The sequence below is a fragment of the Phyllostomus discolor genome, chromosome 9 (genome assembly GCF_004126475.2).
Source record: "Phyllostomus discolor isolate MPI-MPIP mPhyDis1 chromosome 9, mPhyDis1.pri.v3, whole genome shotgun sequence".
Classification (NCBI taxonomy): domain Eukaryota; kingdom Metazoa; phylum Chordata; class Mammalia; order Chiroptera; family Phyllostomidae; genus Phyllostomus; species Phyllostomus discolor.
This window is the reverse complement of record NC_040911.2, coordinates 85,391,665-85,412,311: the sequence shown is the minus strand read 5'-3', so window position 1 is coordinate 85,412,311 and position 20,647 is coordinate 85,391,665. Positions and strand designations below refer to the sequence as shown.

Sequence of the window (20,647 nt, the reverse complement as noted above, 5' to 3'; positions counted from 1 at the left end):
GGCCCCTGGGCCACCCCTCGTTGGAACTCGGTTTCACCATCTGCCGTGGACACACTAACAAATGAAACTGGCTCTGGAGCTGGGTTCTGGGCTTGAGCTCTGCTGCTAGTTCTCTCCAAGCTTCTGCTTGTTTGGTTTCAAGATAGTGACTAGAACACCTGGCCTCAAAAGAATGTCGTGAGCGGCGAATGACTTCACCAAGCAAAGTGCTGAGGCCGGGGCCTGGCAGCCCATAGGCACTCAGCATTTTGTCCTTATCACCTCTGGGCCCTGCTGGCTGCTTGTGGCAGCAAGTCTGCGAAAATGATGAGGAGTGTGAGGAGGCACCTCAGCCCGGGCCCTGGACCACCGTATGCCCCACCATCTGTGGGGGCTGGAAGGGCTCCAGGGACAGGAACCCCAAACCTGAGTTTCCACCTCCCAAATGCCCTGTGTGACCCAGATGGTCACTTCTCCAGGACCTCAGTCTGGTCATCTGAGAAGCAGGCATAATTGCACTTTTCCACTGTGGTTTTCGAGGATTACGTAGGAACCTTCCAGAATGTTCCTGGAGGCTTGTGGAGGCTCAGTAAAGAGCAGCTCCCTTTCAGCTCCCCATCGCCTCACACTTAGTCTGATATAAGTGCTTGCTAAACAAATATGTTAACTTTTTCAACAGAAATACGATGCAAAGAGGACAATGTGCCTCCTCCACCCACTTCCAGCAGGGAGCAATGCGCATTGTAAACTGTAGGGGGCAGTGCCCACACAAAAGTGGTTATTGTCCGTCACCCGAGGCTCTGTGCCCATCCTCAGTCCTGGGCCAGCCAGGCCCTGATGGCCACAAGGTGGGCCTACCCCCTGGGGCCCCAAGAGGATTAGTGTAATTCTGGCGCCTCAAGGAGATCACCTGGGCTTAGTGTCCCAAAGGCACCTTTGTCTGCAGCTGGAGGGACCAGACCCTGGGAGGTGACTCACTCAGAGGTGACTCAGCCACACAGAGGGCCACTTTGGTGGGCGGGGGTGGGGGTTGGGGGGTTGGGGAGGAGGATTCACACAGGGGCTGCAGGGACTGGGAAACAGAATCGGTCCATTCAGCCCCTCTCTCCCTCGTGACTGGCGGTTTTCAGGGCTGCAAGCTCGGCAGACGGGCTCCCTGCACCTCTTATTTCATTCCCCCACCCCCCTGAGTGCGATGGTTCAGAGTCTGGGCTTTGGACTCAGGGACCTGGGTTCAAATCCTAACCTTCCTAACTGTGTGGCCTTGGGCAAGTCACTTAACTTCTCTGTGCCTCGATGTCCTCAACTGTAGAAGGAAGGTAAAAATAGGTCCTAGAAAGAAGGGTTGATTCAAGGAGTCAGTCACACCATGTATCTAAAGCACTTAGAACAGTGTCTGGCACTTAATAAGCATATAATACATATAGCGAGTATTACTTTTATAGCATGGCAATGAAAAGCCCAGGCTTTGGAGTCAGTGTCAGAAGATGTGGTTCAAATCCTGGCTCTACCTCTTAGCAGTTGTCCAAAAGGGTGTCCGGTATACAACACGGACTTGGTGGAGGTCAGCTGCTCCCCTTGCTACTCCGTGCACCCACACGCCTCACCACAGCGAAGCAGGTACTGTCCCTGACCTTGGTCAGGGGGAGGATGGGACCAGGGGCAGCGGCAGCCCAGTGTGGCAAGTACAAAGCAGGCCCTGCCTGGGGCCCAGGGGAGCTGGAAGCTGCAGGTGCCCTGTGTGTTGAGGGATAATAGGAGTTTTCCTGACACACCTGGGCACAGGGATGCTCCAGGAAGAGGGAAGGGCCGTGGGAAGGCCTGACTACCCATCAGGGACATTTACCAAGTGTCAGGGACTCTTCTTAGTACTTACAATGGTCTCATTTAATCCTCAAACCACCCATGAGAGAGTCCTGCAGTGTTCCCATTTTACAGATGAGGAGCCTGAGGCTCAGGGATAACTCTGCTCTCTCCACACTCAGGAGGGATTGGCTGGGCCCCACCCCAACTCCATCCCTGTGTGGCTACGGGCCAACCAGGCCCCCTCTCTGACAGCAATTTCCCCCTCTGCACAATGAGCAATCGGCACAGCTGGGCTCTGGTCTCTCCTGAGTGCTTCCACGGCTGGTGTGCAGCCAGTGGGGATTCCTCCAGGGCAGGAATTCCTCCACTCATCCTTGCTGCCTGGAGTGCTGGCTCTTTTTCTCTCTGGGAAACCCCTATTCGTCTTTCAAAACTCAGCGCAGATGTCACTTCTGAGAAGTGTCCCCAAGTCAGAGAGAAAGAGAGAGGAGAGAAGGGGAGGGGGACACAGGGAGCTGGAGGCAGAGGGGAAGGGGGGCAGGCCAGCCAGGTAAGCTTGGGACACAAAGCTACAGTGACTAGGCCCCAAGTCCCCTCACCTTCCAGGAGCCCCTGCCCGGAGTGGTGGGGGGAGGGCACCAGCGGCAGAGGCCAAGGTGGCCCCTGTGTGACTGAGAACAGACTAGGCAGGAGATGCTGACACAGAGGAGAAGTTTATTGAAAGCTCCGCACTGGCCACTGAGGCCCCAGAGCTCTCTCTGAAGCAGAGTCCTGTGGCTGCCCTGCTGTCCCCACCCAGGCTGGGGCAGAGCTGCAGGGCCAGAGCGCCTGGGTGGGCCTGGGCGGAGAAGGGGCACTTGTACTGTCACCAACACAGGCTAGAGGCTGGTAAGGAAATTGAGGCGGAGTAGGCAGGTGGGCAGGACGCTGGCGGTCAACCGGGAGGGGCAGCGGCCATCTCTCAGCCTCAGGATGCCACAGTCAGCACAACAGCATTCTGCAAGGAGCAACAGCTCTGGGTTAGGCTCTCTGAGTCCTTGTGCCCAACACACCTGCCAGGCCCCCGTTCCTGCACCCGTCTCTGTGCCCGCGCCCCATGCCCGGGGATCAGGACTCTACCTGGAATACAGCAAGCATACCAAGTGAATGAATGAACAAATAAATGAATGATGAATAAATGGCATCCAGTGTGGGAGGGACTTACTGACCTTAGGACTTAAGAGACCCAAGTTCAAGTGCCATTTATCCTGCTAATTTACTATGTTGACCTTGGGCCTGAAATTTGACCTCCTTCAGCTTTGGTCTGCATCTGAGAAATGGGTCCAGAGCACACTGCTTGGTTTACCTCCCAGAACTGTTCCAAAACTCAAAGTTGTGCTGGATTGAAAAGGATTGTGAGGCCACATTGATATTCAACAAGAAAAAGTGTCGAGATCTATTAGCATTTATCCTGTCACGGCCACAGGATAAGGAGGACAGACATCCCTCCCCCCCCTTTTTTTTTGCCACCCCTGGAGTGGGAGAACTGCAATTCTGTGCATGAATCTGAGACTCCACCCTGTAGGCCAGACATGGGTCTGAATTCATCAGGAAAGTGATCACTGAATTCATCACTCTGTGATTGATTAGCAATGTCTGCCCTGGGCCAGTAAGGAAGGAATGGTATAGTGCATACATCATCTATCTGCCATTTCCACATTCAGTCATTGTAATTCCCTGAGCAACTTAGAGAACAGCACAGGGGCAGACCGGATGATGAGGCAGAACACTCCCCTCACGAGCTGCAAGCAGGGCTCTCCAAAGACAAGCATTAGGCCCATCGAGGCCACACCTGCACGGGAAACTCACCTCTATGATGTCCAGGACTGCGCTGGCAAAGTTGACATTGAGAACCTTAGGCAGGGGGATGCCAACATCCAGGCCCGCTGTGAAGAGGGTATGGGTGGGAACAGTGATATGCGGGGGGCTGGATGGGACCTGCTGACCCTAAGCCACCACTTGCCTTGAGCCAGCTATTTCTCTTCGTGGGGACTCAGTTTCCCCTATTGGCAGATCCTGCTCATCCTACTACAGGCAAACGAAAATGCCCCTTCTCTGTACTGTCACCGGTGGCTCCCCTCAGCAGAGCCTCCTCGAGGCTCTGTCCGGCCCTGGTACACTCTGGGCTGTGCATTCTAATCCCTTGTTTATAGGACTTCTTCCCTCTGGGTTGCAAGCTTGAGGACAGGAGCCAGGTCAGAGAGGGCTTGGGGCCTGAGGTGGGCGTGAGGGAGAAGCTAGTCCGTGTGGTTCAAAGGCAAACATTGGTGCCTCAATTTCTGCATCTTAGAAATGGAGCGCAACCCCTCTCCAGCCTCCCTGTCTATCGCAACAAGGAAAGAGGCAACAGATTTGACAGTCCCAAGTCAGACACCCCAGGTGTCCAAAAAGACAGCAAAGGCCACTGTACCGTTGAGCTTCGGCACATACGCCACCCGGACTACGTCACTGAGCCATTCTTCTAAATGGGACGTCTGCAACAGAGCACAGGGGGAGCGGGGGCTGTGGCTTCCCGGGGAGCAGTGCCCCCTCCCCAGGGAGGGAGATCCAGGGTCCAGCTGCCCAGCCTCCCCCAAGCTGGAGGACGCAGGTCCTGGGGGACACAGGGCCCCCTGGGGTGGGACATCTGCCAGTGACCCCAAAGGGGACTCTGTGATTTTAGGACAGCTTCCCTGGGCCCGGGAGCTGGGAAGGGCTGCCTCCCTAGAGGGCAGGTCTGTGGGGCCTGTGCCTGAGAAAGAGGGAGGAAAATGCAGCCCGCTCCAGTGGAACTCTGAGCTGTCTGATTCTAGATTCCTACCAATGTAGGAGCCCTTAGAATGTTCTAGAACCTGAGTTATGGTGAGGTTCCAGACCACAGAGCTCTGAGAGAAGTGGGGACCTACGGGCTCTGTGTGGCCCTGAAATAGGAGAGATTTCTGTGTGCAGGGACCTTATTACCTGTGTGAAGTTGCAGAAATTTGAGCCTTTGTGAGATTCTAGGTGTTTACCACTTTGTGTGGTTCCAAGACTCTGACAGATCATGAGATTCGGATTCACTTCCTGAGCTGATGACTGTTTCACATGCATGCACACACGCGCGCCCCTGCCCTGGTGTTTGTCCACACGGGCTTGCTGGGGCAGCGCCGGACTGAGGCCTGCTCTGTTGTATGGCCCGTGACTCATCCCACCTCCCTTCCAACCCTGAGGAAGACCCTCACCACCGCCAAACTGCTCCCCCTCCAGGAACTTACATCGAACGGGTGGGCAGAAGAAGAGGCCAGCTTGACACTGAGCCTGGTGAAGAGAAGAAAGGTGTTGGGGGTGAAAGCCTAGTTCCCACAGGGGTGGAGAGATTAGAGAAATAACGAGTCCACCTGAATAACAAAGCATTTCACAACATGCAAGCAGTTATCTCAGGGACTGATAACTCGAGAATTTGGACTCCACATCCGGGCAGTAGTGTGGCCCCAGGGCCAGGTGTTAAGCAGGTGCTGTGGAGGGAGCCCGCCCTGGACCCGGTTCTCTGAGCCGCAGTTGCCTCACCTGTACCACAGGCTGACACTAGCCCCACCCCGGCAGGCCCTGGGGGCAGAGAAGATGCTGGTAACACGCCTGCAACTTAGTTGGCGCCCAGTAAATGGAAGGAGGTTCCTGCTGATCCCTAATTCTTGTTCCTAAGGACAAGGCCCAGGTCCCCATGTTACCGTTCCAGGGACAGGGAGAGGTGCAGCTTGGTAGCCGAAGGGGCCAGCTGGGCATTGAAAGTCATGACCTGCGAGGGAAAAGCAGGCAGAGGTTGGTTACTCGGAATGCAGGAGGAGCTTGAAGACAGGTGTATCATGGCCAAATCTCCACCATCCGTTCCTCCCACTAACCCTTACTGAGGCCCTACTGTGTGTTAGGGCCCATGCTGCACTATGAGGAGGTAACGTGAAGGTTCTGGTGTTCAAGAACCAGAGTATTAAAACTGAGGGTGATCTGTGTTGTATGAGGGGGAGCTTTGGGGTTGCAGAAGCCTGGGGAGACCCTCAATCCAGCCTAGCGTGGGTTGAGGGAGGGTGCCCAATGAGGTGACGCAGAAGCTGAATCTTGAAAGATGAGGAGTTAGGCAAGGGGAGGGGGGAGACGGTGCTGCAGGTGGTGGACCCTCCATAAGCAAAGGCAGGGAATTGGGGCGGGGTAGCCCTGAGTAACTGAGGTTTACGGCACCAGGAAAGGCAGAGGATGAGCCGGTGGGGGTGGGGGCATTGAATGGTGCTAGGCCACGTGGAGCCGGAGCAGAGAGTGGGCAGGGGAGGGACCTGCCTCTGCCCAGATGTGTGCTTGGGAAAACTAGTAGGGGTGGGGTACAGAGGAGCAGACTGGAGAGGGGGGCAGGAGGAAGTTGGAGGGTCATCCAGGAGATACCTGAGCACAGAGGGCCTGGAGCTACGGGGAGTCATTCCTGAAATCCCGAGGAGGCAGACTGGACAGGCCTGGGCCTGCTCAGATTGCAGCAAGGAAGGAGTAAGTGGGCACTTGGGTTTCAGCTCAGATGATGCCAATAAAGGAGAGGGACTTCCTGTGCCATGCCACCCGGAAACTGGGCAGGGAGGCAACCCCTTAGCAGCCTGGGAAGGGTCAGCCCTGCTCAGAGCCCCAGGGCCGGGCTCCCGTCCCCGGCCACTCACCCCGGTCAGCTCTAACAGGGCTTCAGGAGTGCCTGCAGGGAGGTAGGACAGCACGTGGATGTCGGCTGGGATGGAGACTGTGGCCTTCTTGTTCTGGAGCGTGACCGTGGGTGCTTTCTTTACCCAAAACGAGAGCAGGAGCTGCTGGCCTGGGGGCAACCCCCCCAGGGCCTGGAGGGAGGCAGAGCAGAGCGGGGCGTGAGGGCAGCGCAGATACCCCACCGTCAGAACCCATCAGAGAGCCAGCGAACACTGCGGGCGCCACGCTGGGTGCTGAGCTACAGCCTGAACCAGACGGGCTTGGTCTCGTCCTCCCCGAGGCGGACAGTCGTCAGGTGCCGGGAGACACCACCCACCCACAGAAGAACCGAATCAGACTCGTGTCTCACTTGGACTCCAAATGCCCCTGAGGCCCTCGGGCCCCACCTGATCCAGCCATCGTCTCCTCTCCCTCTCACCTCCACTGCCAGTCCCTTATTTTCTCCCCTCCAGACTCACCAGCTACTTCACCGTTGCGCTAACCTGCCCAGCATACGCCCACCTCAGGGCCTTTGCACTTGCTGTTCGTGCTGCCCGGAAATGCCTTCCCCTGATACCTGCCTCCCCGCCCTCACCTCCTTCAGCCTGCCGACCCAATGTCAGCTCCTCAGTGAGGCGCTGCAGAGCGCCCTGTGCGGGAGCACCACCCCTGCCCTCCTGATCTGCTTTCCCATTCCATTCTCTTCCACCCTCTAATACTGTGTCTCTTCTACTGATTTATTTGTTCTGTGTCTATCACCCCCCTCAGGACGACGGCTCCTGGAACCCAGAGACTTTGTCTGTTTTTCACCTTGGCCCCTTCTGGATGCCCAGCACCTGGCACAGAGCCTGGTATGTGGTAGGTGCTCCGTGTGTATCAGTTGAATGACTGACTGAATCACACAATCAGGAAATTCTGAGTCTCATAACCATGGCCTCATGGAATGGTAGAAGAGCTGGAAGCCAGAGTCACAGAAGCTTGGAGTCACTTGAATGCCGGAATCTGGGGACCAGTTCCTCAAACCCAGACTCCCAGAGTTGCAGGATCAGACAGACAGGGAACCAGCGATTCCATCCTCAGGTGTCCTCAGATTCTAAAGCCACAGAGCCGGACTTGGAGCTGGGGCTACGGGGCTCTGACACTGTAAGGCCGGCAACTGGAAAACCAAGGCTTCAGCCTCCAGAGACGGGCCTGGGCTCCCGGAGCTGGAGGCACACGGCCCGGCTTGCCGCATCCATGGGTCTCTGCTCCTGCCACCTGTGTCTTCCCCAAGTCCCTCTCCACCATTTATGACTCCTGCCCCCAGGAGGTGCTTCTGAATGTCTAGCCTCAATCTCATCCCCAAGACTCCCAGGCCCTTTAGCCAGGGACTCCAAGAAGTAGAGGCCCCAGCCATGCCCACTAAGGCTGACTGAATCACCACTTCAAGGATTCACAGAGTTTTTCCGTGTCCCCAAATTCAGCTTCCCTCTCCATCCTCTCTGGTAGAAACTCAGATCTTGTACACCTCTTTCTAACCTTTGTCAGAATCTGCTATTATGGAAGGACCTTGTGGTAGTCATTTCAACTTCAGTATGAATTGAGATTCTCACAGGTGGAAAGTCTCTGGTCCAGCCCTGGTTGAACGAACAGGAAAGCTGAAGCCAGGCCCTGCAGTCTTATACTAATGTCCACTAGTCAAACATCCCTGAATCTTCTTTCTCTTTTCTTCCCAAGGCCAGTGCCTGGAGCCTTCTCTCTTGGGACAGACGAGACCAAGACTAAAGTGAAGTAAGGCAGTTGGAGGGAGTGGACTAGTAAGCTGGAAGAATCCACTGTCCTCTGCTTGAAAGAAAAGGAACAGCCATAGGACAAATGCCCATTTGACTTCTAGGGCAGTTAAAACCTGGTCCTTTTCACTCTGCTGTCAGGAAAGGATACAACATTAGCCATTCACAATTTAGTGTGAATTTAGATTCAACATTCAATTGCAGCTCTCTGGACAACTGTACTGAGAAAGATTCTGGAGTCCATTCAGACTCCTCAGGAGAGAGCCACAGTGATCAAAGCTCATGAGAAGCTCATGGTCACTCACCTCAGGGGCCAAAGCTGCCAGGTCTGTCGTTGTCAAAGGGATATTGCTGGGAACCTGGGCCAAGATCAGATGAGACGAGGTGGTGAACACAGAGACAGGACAGGGGTCCCTCAGCACACACACGAAACAGTTTTCTCTACATCTGACCCCAGCCCCACCAGTCACATACACAGCTCTGCAAACACTGGTGCTCCTTCCATTGGCCAATGCTGACCGAGTGTCCACTGCATGCCATGCACATGCTAAGGGCTTTGCATGCCTTTGCTCATTTCACATTTACAACAGCTCACAGAGGCGGGTGCTCTGATTACCCTTATTTTACGGATGGAGAACTTGAGGCTCCTCTCCAGACTCATAAGCTGGTGAGTGGTGGCTCTGGGACTCGATCTGGGCAGGCTAATTCCAGAACCTTCCAGCATTCTGCCAGAGCTCACAGTCTGAAGGCCCAGGGATCTGATCCAAGATATTTTTAATCCAAACAGTATTTTTAAAAACTATGAATTTGTTTCCAGTATGTATAAATCAAGAGATGTCATATAAATTTGCTCATATATGGCTGAAAAATTGGAAAATCTGATCATAAATGGGCCTGTACCCACCCCCCCTTGGGGAAGCTGAGTGGCAGCTGCCTGAGAAATGGGGCACAGGGTGCCCAGATCACTACAGTCCTATGAGAACTGCTTCCTTCATTCTGCTCATTGAAAATGCCCCAGCCCTGGCTGGTGTGGCTCAGTGAATTGAGTGCCAGCCTGAGAACCAAAGGGTTGCCAGTTCGATTCCCAGTTAGGGCACATGCCTGGGTTGTGGGCCAGGTCCCCAGTAGGGGGAACATGAGAGGCAACCACACATTGATGTTCCTTTCCCTCTCTTTCTCCCTCCCTTCCCCTCTCTCTATGAATAAATAAATAAAACCTTTTTTTAAAGGAAAGAAAATGTCCTAGGCTCCCAGGGCCCTGATGTTAGAGACTGTTGAACTACACACGTCCGTTTCCCTGGACAGACCTATTCACATTCAGACATACTCTGTCCTGTTCAGAGGATCCCCAGACTGTCACCCAACACAAGGCCATCAGCCCATGGGGATGGAGGGCACCCGGCCTCTGAGATTCCTCTCTCTTGCACACACACACACACACATGCATGCACACATGCGCACACACACATACATGAGCTGCTCAGACGTGTGTTTTCTCATACCCAGAGTCTCTTCCTGGCTGTGACTGCCACCTCCCTCCAGCTAGAGGATGCCTGCCTCCCAGCTCAGGATCCTGTTCCAACAACTCACTGGTTGCTACATGCAGGAAGTGAGTGATCAACCCCTGCTCCCTTGCACCTGAGCTGCAGATGGAATGGGGAGGGGAGCAGGTGGCTTGGAGCTCCCTGCCTTTGGGGAGGGCTGAGACCAAGAAATTGCCCCAGGTGAGGCTTCTGGGCTCTCAGCCTTCCAGATGTCTGTGCGGGATGAGGAGCCAGAATGGAATCAGACAGGCCTCAGAGGCTTCAGAACAAATGTCCAAGTGGCCTTTGGAATAGTCCGACCCTAGTTTTCCTTCTCCAACTCACATCTGCTAGCAGTAGAATGTTAATCACTCACACTTTGGTGTGAAACTGGGCTTTGACTCTGAAAGTGCTCATCTGCTGCCGGGATGGAAGGTTGGCTACATTTCCCATGCCAGTTCTGACTAATGGAGAGTAACTTCCTGGAGTGGCATGTTGAGAAGGATTTAGCCAATCAGAGGGCCACTAGCAATTAGAAATGCTTGCCACAATGGCACGAGTAGGCGTGTGTATGCTATAAACTTGTCCAACTCTGTCCAGTTATAGAGAAAAGGGCTCATCGAAGCTGATCAGTCATGACGTGACCGGGTCTTCACGAGCATTTCCAGGGCACAGAAGGGCAGGGGTCGCACTCACCAGCTCAGGGGTGATGTCTGCGTCCAGGGCACCGTTGGTCTGCAGGAGCCCAAATATGGTGTCGAAGAGGTACAGAGGTACGGTCACCTGGGATGTGTGGTCCTCCTTGGGAGGCACCTTGATGGGTTTGGGGGGTTTGGGAGGTTTGGGGAGGTCGATGATGTCACCAGCTACACTCTTCACGATAGGCTGCAGGGGCGGGAGACAGGGCATGCGAAGGTCTCAGGGCTGCTCACCCATGAGGCTTTGACCCAGCTTCTCCTACCCAGCCTCCACCAGTACCCCGCCCCACCCCACCCCACAGTGGGCAAGGCCTCGGAGGGCACTCACGTTAATGTCCAGCTCTATGTACTGGTTAGAGATGAGCGGCAGCGTGCCCAGCATAAATTCCACAGACCCAAGAGACCCAAGGGGCACCAGGCCTGCATCGGGGGAGGAAGAGGGAGAAAGACCCCATGAGCCCAGCCCCCAATTATAACAGGCCTGGCTTCCATTTCTTGAGTACCTGGCACTCTGCTACATATTCATTGGGTGTCACCGTCATCCTCATCTTACAGATAGAAAACCTGAGGCTTAGGCAGAGAGAGTCACCAGCCCAAGGCCACATAAGCCACAGAGTGGCAAACCAGGGTTCCCGTTTTCCAGCGCTGGTGTTGCTAACCACACTGCTACTCTGCCTTTCTCACACAATGCCACTTAGACAGACACATCTGCCCCCACTTCTCTATCCTTATCCTAGCTGCACCGTTTCATACTTTCTAAAGCCCACCCGGGGACGCCGAAGGCGTCTGTGTCTCCATACGGCTCAGAGAGAAAGGTGGCCGCTGTGGCTGTGCGGCCTTGGGCTACTTAGACCTCTGGGCCTCGGTCATCTTGTATGTCGGGATGATGATGATCATCGTCGTCATCATCATCATCATCATCATCATCTGCGCCCATACCCTGCTGAACCGGCCTCAGCCCAGACCTCCCCTGTTTGGCCTCCTCAAAGTGGCAGCCTCATCAGTCCGGAGAGGAAGTGAAAGGTCCCAGAATCTTGTCCTTTCCTGCTCCCTTGGTACCCCTCCCACTGGGGTAATGGGAAGCGGGTGGGAGAAGGGGCAAAGGGAAGGGCACCGACTTACTCAGCACGGCCCCCAGGAGCTCATTCACCACGCCCAGCACACTGTCCACCACGGGGCACAGCTGTGTCCAGAGGAGACGGGTGTTACAGGAAAATAAGCGTGGGCCCCAGCCTGGCACAGGGGACAGCTGCATTTTCTATAAATGTCTTGCTATGTGGTCCCAGGGATCAAGACAAGGCAGAATGTAGAGAAGGAGGGGAGGGGACACTCAGGGACAGGGCAGGGGCCAAAGCTTCATGTGTTGGGAGGGCAGAGTGGGTGATACGGAGGGTCAGTTACGTGGCCCACTTAGAAAATCTTGAAGAGCGCTGGAGGAATGAGAGAGATATACCATATTTTTCTGACTATAAGACGCACCCCCCAAATTTGGGGAGAAATGGGGGTGCGCCTTATAGTCTGAATGTAGCTTACCTGGCTCACTGTGTGTGTGGTGGGGGACGACAGTGGAGCAGGGTCACAGGTTATTAAATATTTTACCACATTTTTTGCTTCAAAATTTTTTTTCCTAATTTCCTCCTCTAAAACCCAGGTGTGTCTTTTAGTCCTAAAAATGCGGTACTTCAGAGGCCAGTTATGGCGTGCGGACAGGGCCCTTCCCTGAGGGGACACGGGCAGCTGTTTCTTGTGAGGTCCCAGGCCCCTCCTGCCATCCGGGTAGACACCGGGAGAGCCAGCGTCCGGACCCCGAAGAAGGGTGCTTCCCCCACTGCCCCCCCGGGAGTCAGGCCTGGGCCAGGCGTTCACTGCGCACACCACCGCGTGTTTCCTGAAAACCCCTGGGCTGTGTGATCAGGGAGCGAGTGGTTCGGCTCCCAGAACCCCGAGTCTGCGAGTCACAGAATCTTAGTCCACCGGAGCAGGAACCTCAGAGCTGGCCCAGTCCAGCCCCTTCAGTCTACGTCTGGGGCCAGAGAAGAAAGGCGACCTGCCCAAGGTCACGGCTGTCCTCAAAGAGACCAGAGAGGGCTGCCTTTTTATGTAAAGTCTGGGACCTCAAGCTCCATGGCCTCTGGAGTCCGGCATGTCTCGGTAATGAGAGGACCTCAAAGGGGCCGTGATGGGTGGGGGAGCCAGCCCCTTGGCGCCAGCCGTGTGACCTGCGGCCGGGGTGGCTGATTGCACAAGAGAAGCCAGAAATCAGATTGCTAAGAGAGATCTCCAATCCCTAAATGCTAGTGATTAGCTCTGATTTTTAAAACCTCTTTGAGTCACACAAATCCTATCTTGCAGCGAGCTGTCCCAGAGACCCTCCCTAGTTAGGCGTGGTGATTTAAACGCACCCCCTTGTTGGCATCCACCCGAGGTGGGCCTGGGTGGGGCCCTTGCTGCTGGGAGCGTCCCTCCTCCCCCGAGCTTCTCTCTGACTGGCTTCTTCAAGTCCAGGGTGGTCGTGCCAACCTCAGGCCCCCACGCCTGTGCTACCTCCACAAGCAGTCTTCACAAGGACTCGCCATGAGAGAGGTCCCGCCGGGCTGGGGGTATGGCGGCCTGACGGCCCTGTGCTGACCCTGTGGCCTCCCTTCTGTGGCCTCAATGAAATGGGCCTTTGGCCAGACCAACTTTTCTCAAGTGTGGTCCGTGTGCCCTGGGAGAAGCCAGGATGGCTGGGGCCCACCACCCACGAGCATCCTGGAGCAGTTTAATCATAAAGTGTTTCTCTCATGAAGTGTTAACATACACGTATGTGATTTTCTGAACATGTTTGCCAAGCACAGGGCTCATTGAAAATCACCAAGGGATCCAAGCTGAATTCAAAGCTCGTTTAAAACAAAGCTTCAAGTAGATAGTAATGCAGGCGGCAAAGACAGAGCAGGGGGTAAGAAAGGGACATGAATATGGGGGCAAGAGAGTCAGGTGACCTGAAGCTGTAAATTTAGGATTCAGAGGTCCGGGGACAGGCATCCGGGGACAGGCTGTGCCAGCCGCTACAGACTTGCAGGCGGCACCGGGGCGGCTGCGGAAGGGCCAAGATGGGATTACCTGGTGGGTGTGGAAGGGAAGAACAGCCTAATCCTGCCAGGCACCCAGATTTACTCAAAGCTTGGGGAGGAGAGGCACAGTGCCAGCGGGAGGGCATGCCTGGCCCGAGGCCCCCACACTCACCAGTCCCGGCAGCAGCTTGAAGAGTGTCTGTTCCACCACCCCGAAGAGCGGAGCGGGCAGCAGCCTGGGGAGAGTGAGGAGCCTGAGGGGGTGTGGCCCTCGCGCAGGGCCAGCGCCCACCGGGATCGGGGCAGGGAGGGCCCTGGGGGCCTGGATAACTCCTGTCTCCACTCTCGGTGGGGTTGGTTGGCTGGGGCTTTGGAGAACGGCTTCAAATCTTGGCTCTACTTCACCAGGAGCCCCAGGGGAGGAGTCCATTTCCTTATTTGTACAGTGCCTGCCGTACAGAGTTGCTGCCGAGATTAGATGGGAGTGTGTATGTGCCAGGTTTTCACTCTGCTCAGTAAACATCTGTCCCCTTTGTCTCCTCCAACATTTGCAGACAAGTGACATTGGAACCTAGACCAGTAACTGTCTTAGAGTGAGGGCTCAATAAATATTTGTTGAATAAATAAATATTCACCGAATGAATGAATGAATGAGAGGGTGGCCTGCAGATGAGAAGTGCATGTAGACGGGCTCAGGTCTGTTTAAAGACTATAGGGCTACAGAGGGAGGGTGACGACCACAGAGCCACAAGCACAGGACACCGACACCGTCCTGGGTCCTGGGCTCCGCTGCCTCCAAGGCTCCCTGCAGCCCGGAGGAGCAGGAGGAGGCCAGTGGGATGTGAGGGCCCCAAAGACCCTGTCTGGAATCTCCTGACTAAGTAAGGCCCTTCTGGAGAGAGGAGCCAGCCTGGTTCGCCCCGCTCCTGGCAGCTAAAACTGAGCTGCCTGGTGACCCGTCACTGCACAGGGCCACCCAGCAAAGATGGGGTGTGGGCGTGCGATTAGGCCTGGAAAGTGGAAACTTGGGGGAGGCACAGAACGTGAGGCAGGGGAGTTGGCAGGCGCCACTGAGGGTGGTGCAGAGCACTGGTGCAGAGGCCAGCCTCTGCCTGTGCGAGCGAGGTGGGCACATCCCTTTCCCTCTTCCGGCCTCCGCCCTTCCCAGGAAGTGGGAAGTGATCATTCAACACAAGGGCGGGGAGGGCCGCTGTGCCAGAGAGGATGGGGGAGAGATGATGTGAAACTGCCAGAGCTTTCCTGACCATTGAATACAAGCCCTCATTATATAGATGGGGACGCTGAGGCCCAGACGGGGGACGGTTCCCCTGGCGGGTCACACAGCAAGTCAGGGGTGGGACTGGGTCTCTGATGTGCAGAGAGCAGGGTCTGAGATGCAGGTAGATCCGATCAAGGGGACCACAGAAGGCCCCTGCTCTGTCTGGGAGAGGGGACAGCAGGATCTCAGGGGCCAGAGAAGGGGGACACCCAGGAGTGGGTGGCTCAAGCAGTGCTGGGCCAGAGTCCGTGTCGGTGGTGGGTCTCACTGGAGCAGGGGATGGGGGTACAAGGGGAACGGGACCAGCTGGAAGTGGTATGAGTTCAGGCTGGGAGAGACCCAAGGGATCCCAGTGCTCGCGGTCTGGAGCCGGCGGACTCACCCTGAGAGCAGGCTGATGTGGCCCAGGAGCGTGCTGCAGCGCTTGAGGATGAGGATGGGCTTACCCCGCGCGCTCATGCCCAGCGCCACCCGCGACGACACGTTCACCTCCGCGGCCAGCTGCAGGAGGCCCCCCAGAGGCCTGCAAGACCTGATGCTGGGGGCTTGGCTAGGCTGCCAGGCTCCACCCAACAGGGCCCGCCTTAACCACGCCCACCCCGGCACCGGGACCCCGATGAGGAGCGAGTTGGGTGGCCTTAAGAGTGGCCTAGTCCCGATGTTCTCCTCTCAACCCCTGCTGCCCAGCACATCCCCCATCTTGTTCATCCCTGAACATCCTTCCCCCACCCCTTCAGGGAGCTCTGATCGATGGGGTAGCGGTCCCCAGGGAGCATAAAATGGAAGTCCCTGGAGGGCAGTGGGATGGAGGTTCCTGGGGAGGAGAAACAGGGTGTGGAGGGGGGAAGGGAACAGTAGTGTGGGAGTCCCTTGGAGAGGAACTAGAGCGGGAGGAAATAGGGGACAATGGGGTGGGTGTGGGGGGACAATAGGGTTGGGATCCCCAATAGGCAGTGGGGAGGGATGGGAGCAATAAGGTAGAGGTTCCCAGGGCACACTCACCCAGAGCCATGCAGACCCACTTTGGTGTGCAGGCTCAGCTGCACCCCAAATCCCGGCAGCAGCTTCAGTGACACCTGGGGCAGTGTGAGTTCCTGGATCCTCAACCTGGTGTGGGATTCAGGGGGAGGGCGCCCAGGACCAGCCCCTTAGTGCCTGGCACATCCCAGACCAGGAGGGGCCTACAAGCCCCCTTGGGTGTGTCTCCCACCCCACCTCTAAGCCATAAATTCAAATGTGGGCCCGGTTATTTCACTTATCTGGGCTTCGGTTTCTTCACGGAGAGAGTGAGGCAATAATACTAGCACCCACCTCACAGCAATGTCACAAAGACGTGAGATAATGTAGGTGCCAAAGCTGGGATAGCAGGCACTCGATAAATGTAGTATCACCGTCCTCACCGAAGGCTCAGTGAATGAGAATGTTCTCTCCACCCCCTCCCCACGGCCTCAGGCCTGCCTTTGGCCTGGATCAATGCCCCTCCACTCCCGCACCCCTGGCTCACGAACGTGCAACCCGAATGGACTCTCAAACACAGCTCCCACACTTCATCATGTTCTCCTTCCTCTGGGTCTTTGTGCAGGCTCTTCCCTCGGTCTGCAACACTCTTCTCTTGCCTCTCTGTTCATCCTGGCTCCCCCTTCAGCTAGCTGACACCTCTCGACTCTCCTGACTTCAGCTAGGGCATCCCCTCCTCCAGGAAGGCCTCCTCCCTCCATTCCTGACTTAGGCAATTGCCCTCCGAGCCAGTTTCCACATGCTGCCTAGGCTGCCCGCATCCCTGCCCTGAGCTCACAGCATCACCGCTGCTGGCTCAGCCTCCTGCTGGGGGCCCTTTGAGGCGAGGGCAACATCTGGCTCGTGTCTGAGGCCTCAGCCTCATGCAACAGGGGGGTTCTCTGGTGGGAGGGGACTGGATCTATTAATAATAATAATAATAATAATAATAACAGTTAATAGTTATCGAGCATTTAGTGTGTGTAAGCCTCTCTTTTAGCTGTTTGATACAGATGAAGTCACTGTCCTGGCAACAACCCCCTGCAGAGCTGCTCAGAGTGCAGCCCATGAAAGACAGCAGTTCAAATCCTGGCTCTCCTACGGACTGTGTGACCTTGGGCAAACCACATCGCTGCTGCATGCCCCGGTTTCCCCATCTGTAAAATAGGGATTTTTGACACCAACCATAATGACATACAGTGACTCTCCAGCAACACGAGGGTCAGCCCTTACCAGCCCCCTTTCCAGATACGTATTCATTTGCTCTTCTGGGAGGTGGGCATCCACTCCCTCTTCTTCCCCCAGCAAGCCACCTCCCCCTGTGCAGGGGCTCTTCCCCACACCCCAACTCCTGGCCCTCTGCCTCCGGCCTGGGGCCTGTCATCTGACCTGCCCTGATTCACCCCCCTGCCCCTGTGGACTGGTTCCACCTGCTGGGGGCAGGCAGGATGGCCTGTGAGCAAATACCCAGACCCCCTACTGCCACCACCCCCCCACTGGGTGAGCAGGACATGTCCTTTCGCCTCCCAGGGCCTCCCTCTGCTCACTTGTTAAACGGCATGGAGAACAGTCCTACCTCCAGGTTCCTTGGGATAGATCATTTATAATGTTTAGCACAGCGCCAGGCACCCAGAAAACCCTGGCTTGGTGGCGTTAAGTTATACATATTAGTTATTATGTGATTTGCTTCATTCACTCGAAAATATTTTTGAGCATTTAGTATGTGTCAAGCACTAGTTATGATCCTGGGGACATGGCTGTGAACAAGTCAGACGGAAGTCCCACTCTTCCTGGGGTGTGAATCTAGCCACATGGACGGGAAACAAACCAGTGAAATGCGTGGGGTGCAGGGGAGGGGCATGGCCCCCCCGAGAACTTGAAGAAAAGGAGGGGACAATGAAGGGCTGGTCAGGGCAGGACTCCTGGGAGCAGACGCCTGAAGAAGAGGAGGGAGGGAGCCCTGTGGACACCCGGATTAGGCCAGAGAGACGGGGCAACTTGCCCAGGCCCCACGGAGAGCAACTGGAATCAACCCCAGAGCGGGAACACGCAGCCTTAGGGGCTCACTGCCTGTCCTGTCGTGCCTGACGTGCAGAACACTCGTTATTTTCTGAGTCAGGCCCTAGGACTCCCTGTTCAGGGCTCCCCTCATCACTCCCACTACCTGCCAACAAATGAAAGAGAGGCGCTCTCTCCTCTGTTCCCTGAAGTGAAGAAGAGCCCAGCCTTCCTGCAGGGCACACAGTAGGTGGACAGTCAGGTCACACTGCAGGGACTCACCCAGAGAGATCCCCGACGATGCCAAAAACTCCTCCGTAGCCCAGCAGGCCTCCTCCTCCAAGCAGCCCCTGGTAACCCAGGAGACCCTGGTTCACTGATGTGACCGTCCCCAGGACATTCTGCAGAATGGGCCCCCCGACCAGCGAGTTCTGGATGGCTGCAGGGAGGGTGGGGAGAGAGAGGTTCATTTTACAGATGGGGAAACTAGGGCCCTGAGAGGGGCAGAGACTTGCCCAAAGTTTCATAGCAAATTGGGTTTGGGGCCAGTGGTATGACTAGGGCTCCTGACCCTGGGCCTCCCTGTAGCACCGAAAAGGAAGATGGAAGCAAAGGAAGGAGCACACAGCCACCAGCGCTTCAACAAGGCGGAGGAGGCGACCTCTCTCGTCCTGGGCACCTGCAGCCTGACTGTGCGCAGACTGTGAGAAGAGCAAGACAGAAGGGCCCTCCCCCCGTGGGGGCTGGGGCAGTGGGGGGTGGCTCTCCCTGAAGCATTTTCTGTTCATGACCGCTCTACTGTCCATGAGGCTGTCACTCTAGGCAGTGGACCCTGGAGCACAGAATACCCAGTAGAGTTCCCGCAGCCCAGAAATGGGGGACAGCCAGCACACTACCCTTGACCTCAGGCCCGCTCATTCCCATCCCTGAGGCAGACACACAGCCCCACGTGGCCTCAGCCCACATCACCCAGTCCGCCTCCTAGAAGAAAGTGCACTCATCACCCGCTGGAGTCTGCAAGCAAACCCCTGAATTCTCTGTGCGATGGAGAATCGCAGCCTGTTCTCATCTGTTCCCGAAAGCAGACACTCTAACCACATCAGTGGGCTCATTTACGCTGCAGCTGGACCCCTCACAGACTGTCCACTCCGGGCTCACCTCTGCCGAGTTCATCCTTGTCAATCCGAGCGAGGGTGCCCACTGTATCCAGCAGCCCCTGGCATGGAGCCGCCAGGCCCCAGAGGAGAAGCAGGGACCACATGCCTGACATTGGCGGCACACCTGTCGGGGCAGAAGCAGGGACTCTGAGGCGTTCCTCATGCCCAAGCCTTTCCCCTCCCTGCACCCCATCACCAACCTGGGGCCCTCCTGCTGGCCTGGCACAGTTCAAGTCCAGCCACCTTCCCAGAAAAGCCCTCCTCATCCCAGTGCAAACAGCGGCTAATTCGTGTGCCGCAGGGTGCAGCCTCATGAGTGCAGCGGCCTCCGGGGCACTCTCCGAGCCCCTTCCTCATTGGATCTCCTTTCAGAGGTGGGGGAACTGAGGCAAAGAGAGGGTGGGGACTTGACCGAGGTCACAGAGCTTATCAGTGACAGGGCCAGAGTTTGAGCCCAAGTCCATCTGACTTAAATGTCTCCTTTCTCTCCTCCTTTCTTGCCCCATTCAGAATGATACTAAAGACAGGAGCAGAGTGGGAGGTGAGAGCGCAGCCAGCTTCCCAGCTTCATCCAATAGGGTCTTCTGGATGGAGTCCCAGCCCTGCCCACCACTCAGCCAGATGCCGTCCCACCCCCTCACATCACCCTGCCTGGGGGACCCCACTCCCCGCTGATCTTGGTTAGAACAGGCCCCTCACCAGTCCCACTGGGCCCCTGCCTGCATCTTTGACCTCCTCGGCTGCTCCTTCAAGTCAGGAAGGCTCTGCCTCTCGCTCTCTGCATGACTGACTCCTCACCCTTCAGGCTCCAAACACCTGTCACCTCCTGGGAAAGTCCTCTCTCCGTAACCTTGTCTAAAGAAGCCCGTCTCTCTCTGAACGTCCCCCAGAATTTTTATTTTTAGGCACTTGCCACCGTTTGTAATTAGGCACTGTGTTTGTGTCCTTTGCCTTGTGAGCTCCAGAGGCAGGGACTGTGCCCGGGGCCTCCTGCATGGCTGTGTGCTGGACGGGGTGCCGGTTATGGGGGTGAGAGCAGAGGAAATCCAGCCCCACCTCGCTCGCCCCCAGTTTGCCCTGGCGCCGCTCTTTCTGCCCAGAGAGGGCACATCGTCCTCGTGGCACAAGGTGCGTGTGGTCGCACACAACCCAGCAGTGGTCTCGGCAGAGTCTGCCTGCTTTCCCCACCACTAGTCCCAGGACGGCTCCCCGTAATAACCTCAGAGTCTCTCCCAGAGGGAAAGGTCCCCACGGTGGGAAACCAGGGGGCTTAGAGAAAACTGGGCGCCCCTCCAGCCCTGTCCACAGGACAGCTCTGTCCTTGACCCACCTGTCCCTGCTTTTACTCATCTCTGAGCCCCGGTTTTCCCATCTGTAAAATGGCCTTTTTCTCTCATCACCCTCCAGATACCCCCAGTGCCCTCCTATGGTGAATTCTTTCTGCGCCTGTATTTCAGGTGGGACAGCAGGCTGGCCACAGGGTCGATGGTGGGGACCGGCCAAGGCCAGGGCTGCCACAGGCTGCTTTACCTGCTCCAGAAGCTCCACGATGGGCAGGTGGGAGTTCCCAGCCTGCTGTTGGCTCCTCCACCCTGTCAGGCCTGGGGAAGGCCCTTATATGCCCACAAGGGCTCTGGGGACACAAAGGGGGCACAGCCGCCAGAAACCCGTCAATGTGT

General features: G+C 56.3%; 1 protein-coding gene across 2 annotated transcripts; it reads right to left on the bottom strand.

Moving 5' to 3' along the window:
• Positions 1 to 2,479: 2,479 nt before the first annotated feature.
• On the bottom strand, positions 2,480 to 20,647 carry BPIFB3 (BPI fold containing family B member 3). Of its 2 annotated transcripts, none has more exons than XM_036009717.1 (16): positions 20,499 to 20,647; positions 18,970 to 19,092; positions 18,094 to 18,250; positions 15,820 to 15,924; positions 15,200 to 15,340; positions 13,711 to 13,774; positions 11,608 to 11,668; positions 10,814 to 10,905; positions 10,484 to 10,672; positions 8,570 to 8,623; positions 6,477 to 6,647; positions 5,511 to 5,578; positions 5,058 to 5,100; positions 4,235 to 4,298; positions 3,634 to 3,710; positions 2,480 to 2,782 (listed from the first exon to the last, which is right to left on the bottom strand). In XM_036009717.1, the coding sequence occupies exons 2-16, from the start codon at positions 19,079 to 19,081 to the stop codon at positions 2,753 to 2,755; spliced, it is 1,428 nt and encodes a 475-aa protein (XP_035865610.1). In that variant the 5' UTR covers positions 19,082 to 19,092; positions 20,499 to 20,647; the 3' UTR covers positions 2,480 to 2,752. The 2 variants fall into 2 exon arrangements, with proteins under 2 accessions (XP_035865610.1, XP_028380733.1); XM_028524932.2 differs by having other exon boundaries at positions 20,415 to 20,552.

Coding starts and splice junctions, on each gene's coding strand:
- BPIFB3 (XM_036009717.1), bottom strand. CDS start 19,081: ATGTCAGGCATGTGGTCCCTGCTTCTCCTCTGGGGCCTGGCGGCTCCA. Junction 10,906..11,607: donor GCTCCTGGGGGCCGTGCTGA/GTAAGTCGGTGC, acceptor CCCCCGATGCAG/GCCTGGTGCCCCTTGGGTCT. Junction 6,648..8,569: donor TGGCAGCTTTGGCCCCTGAG/GTGAGTGACCAT, acceptor GCCTCCCTCCAG/GCCCTGGGGGGGTTGCCCCC.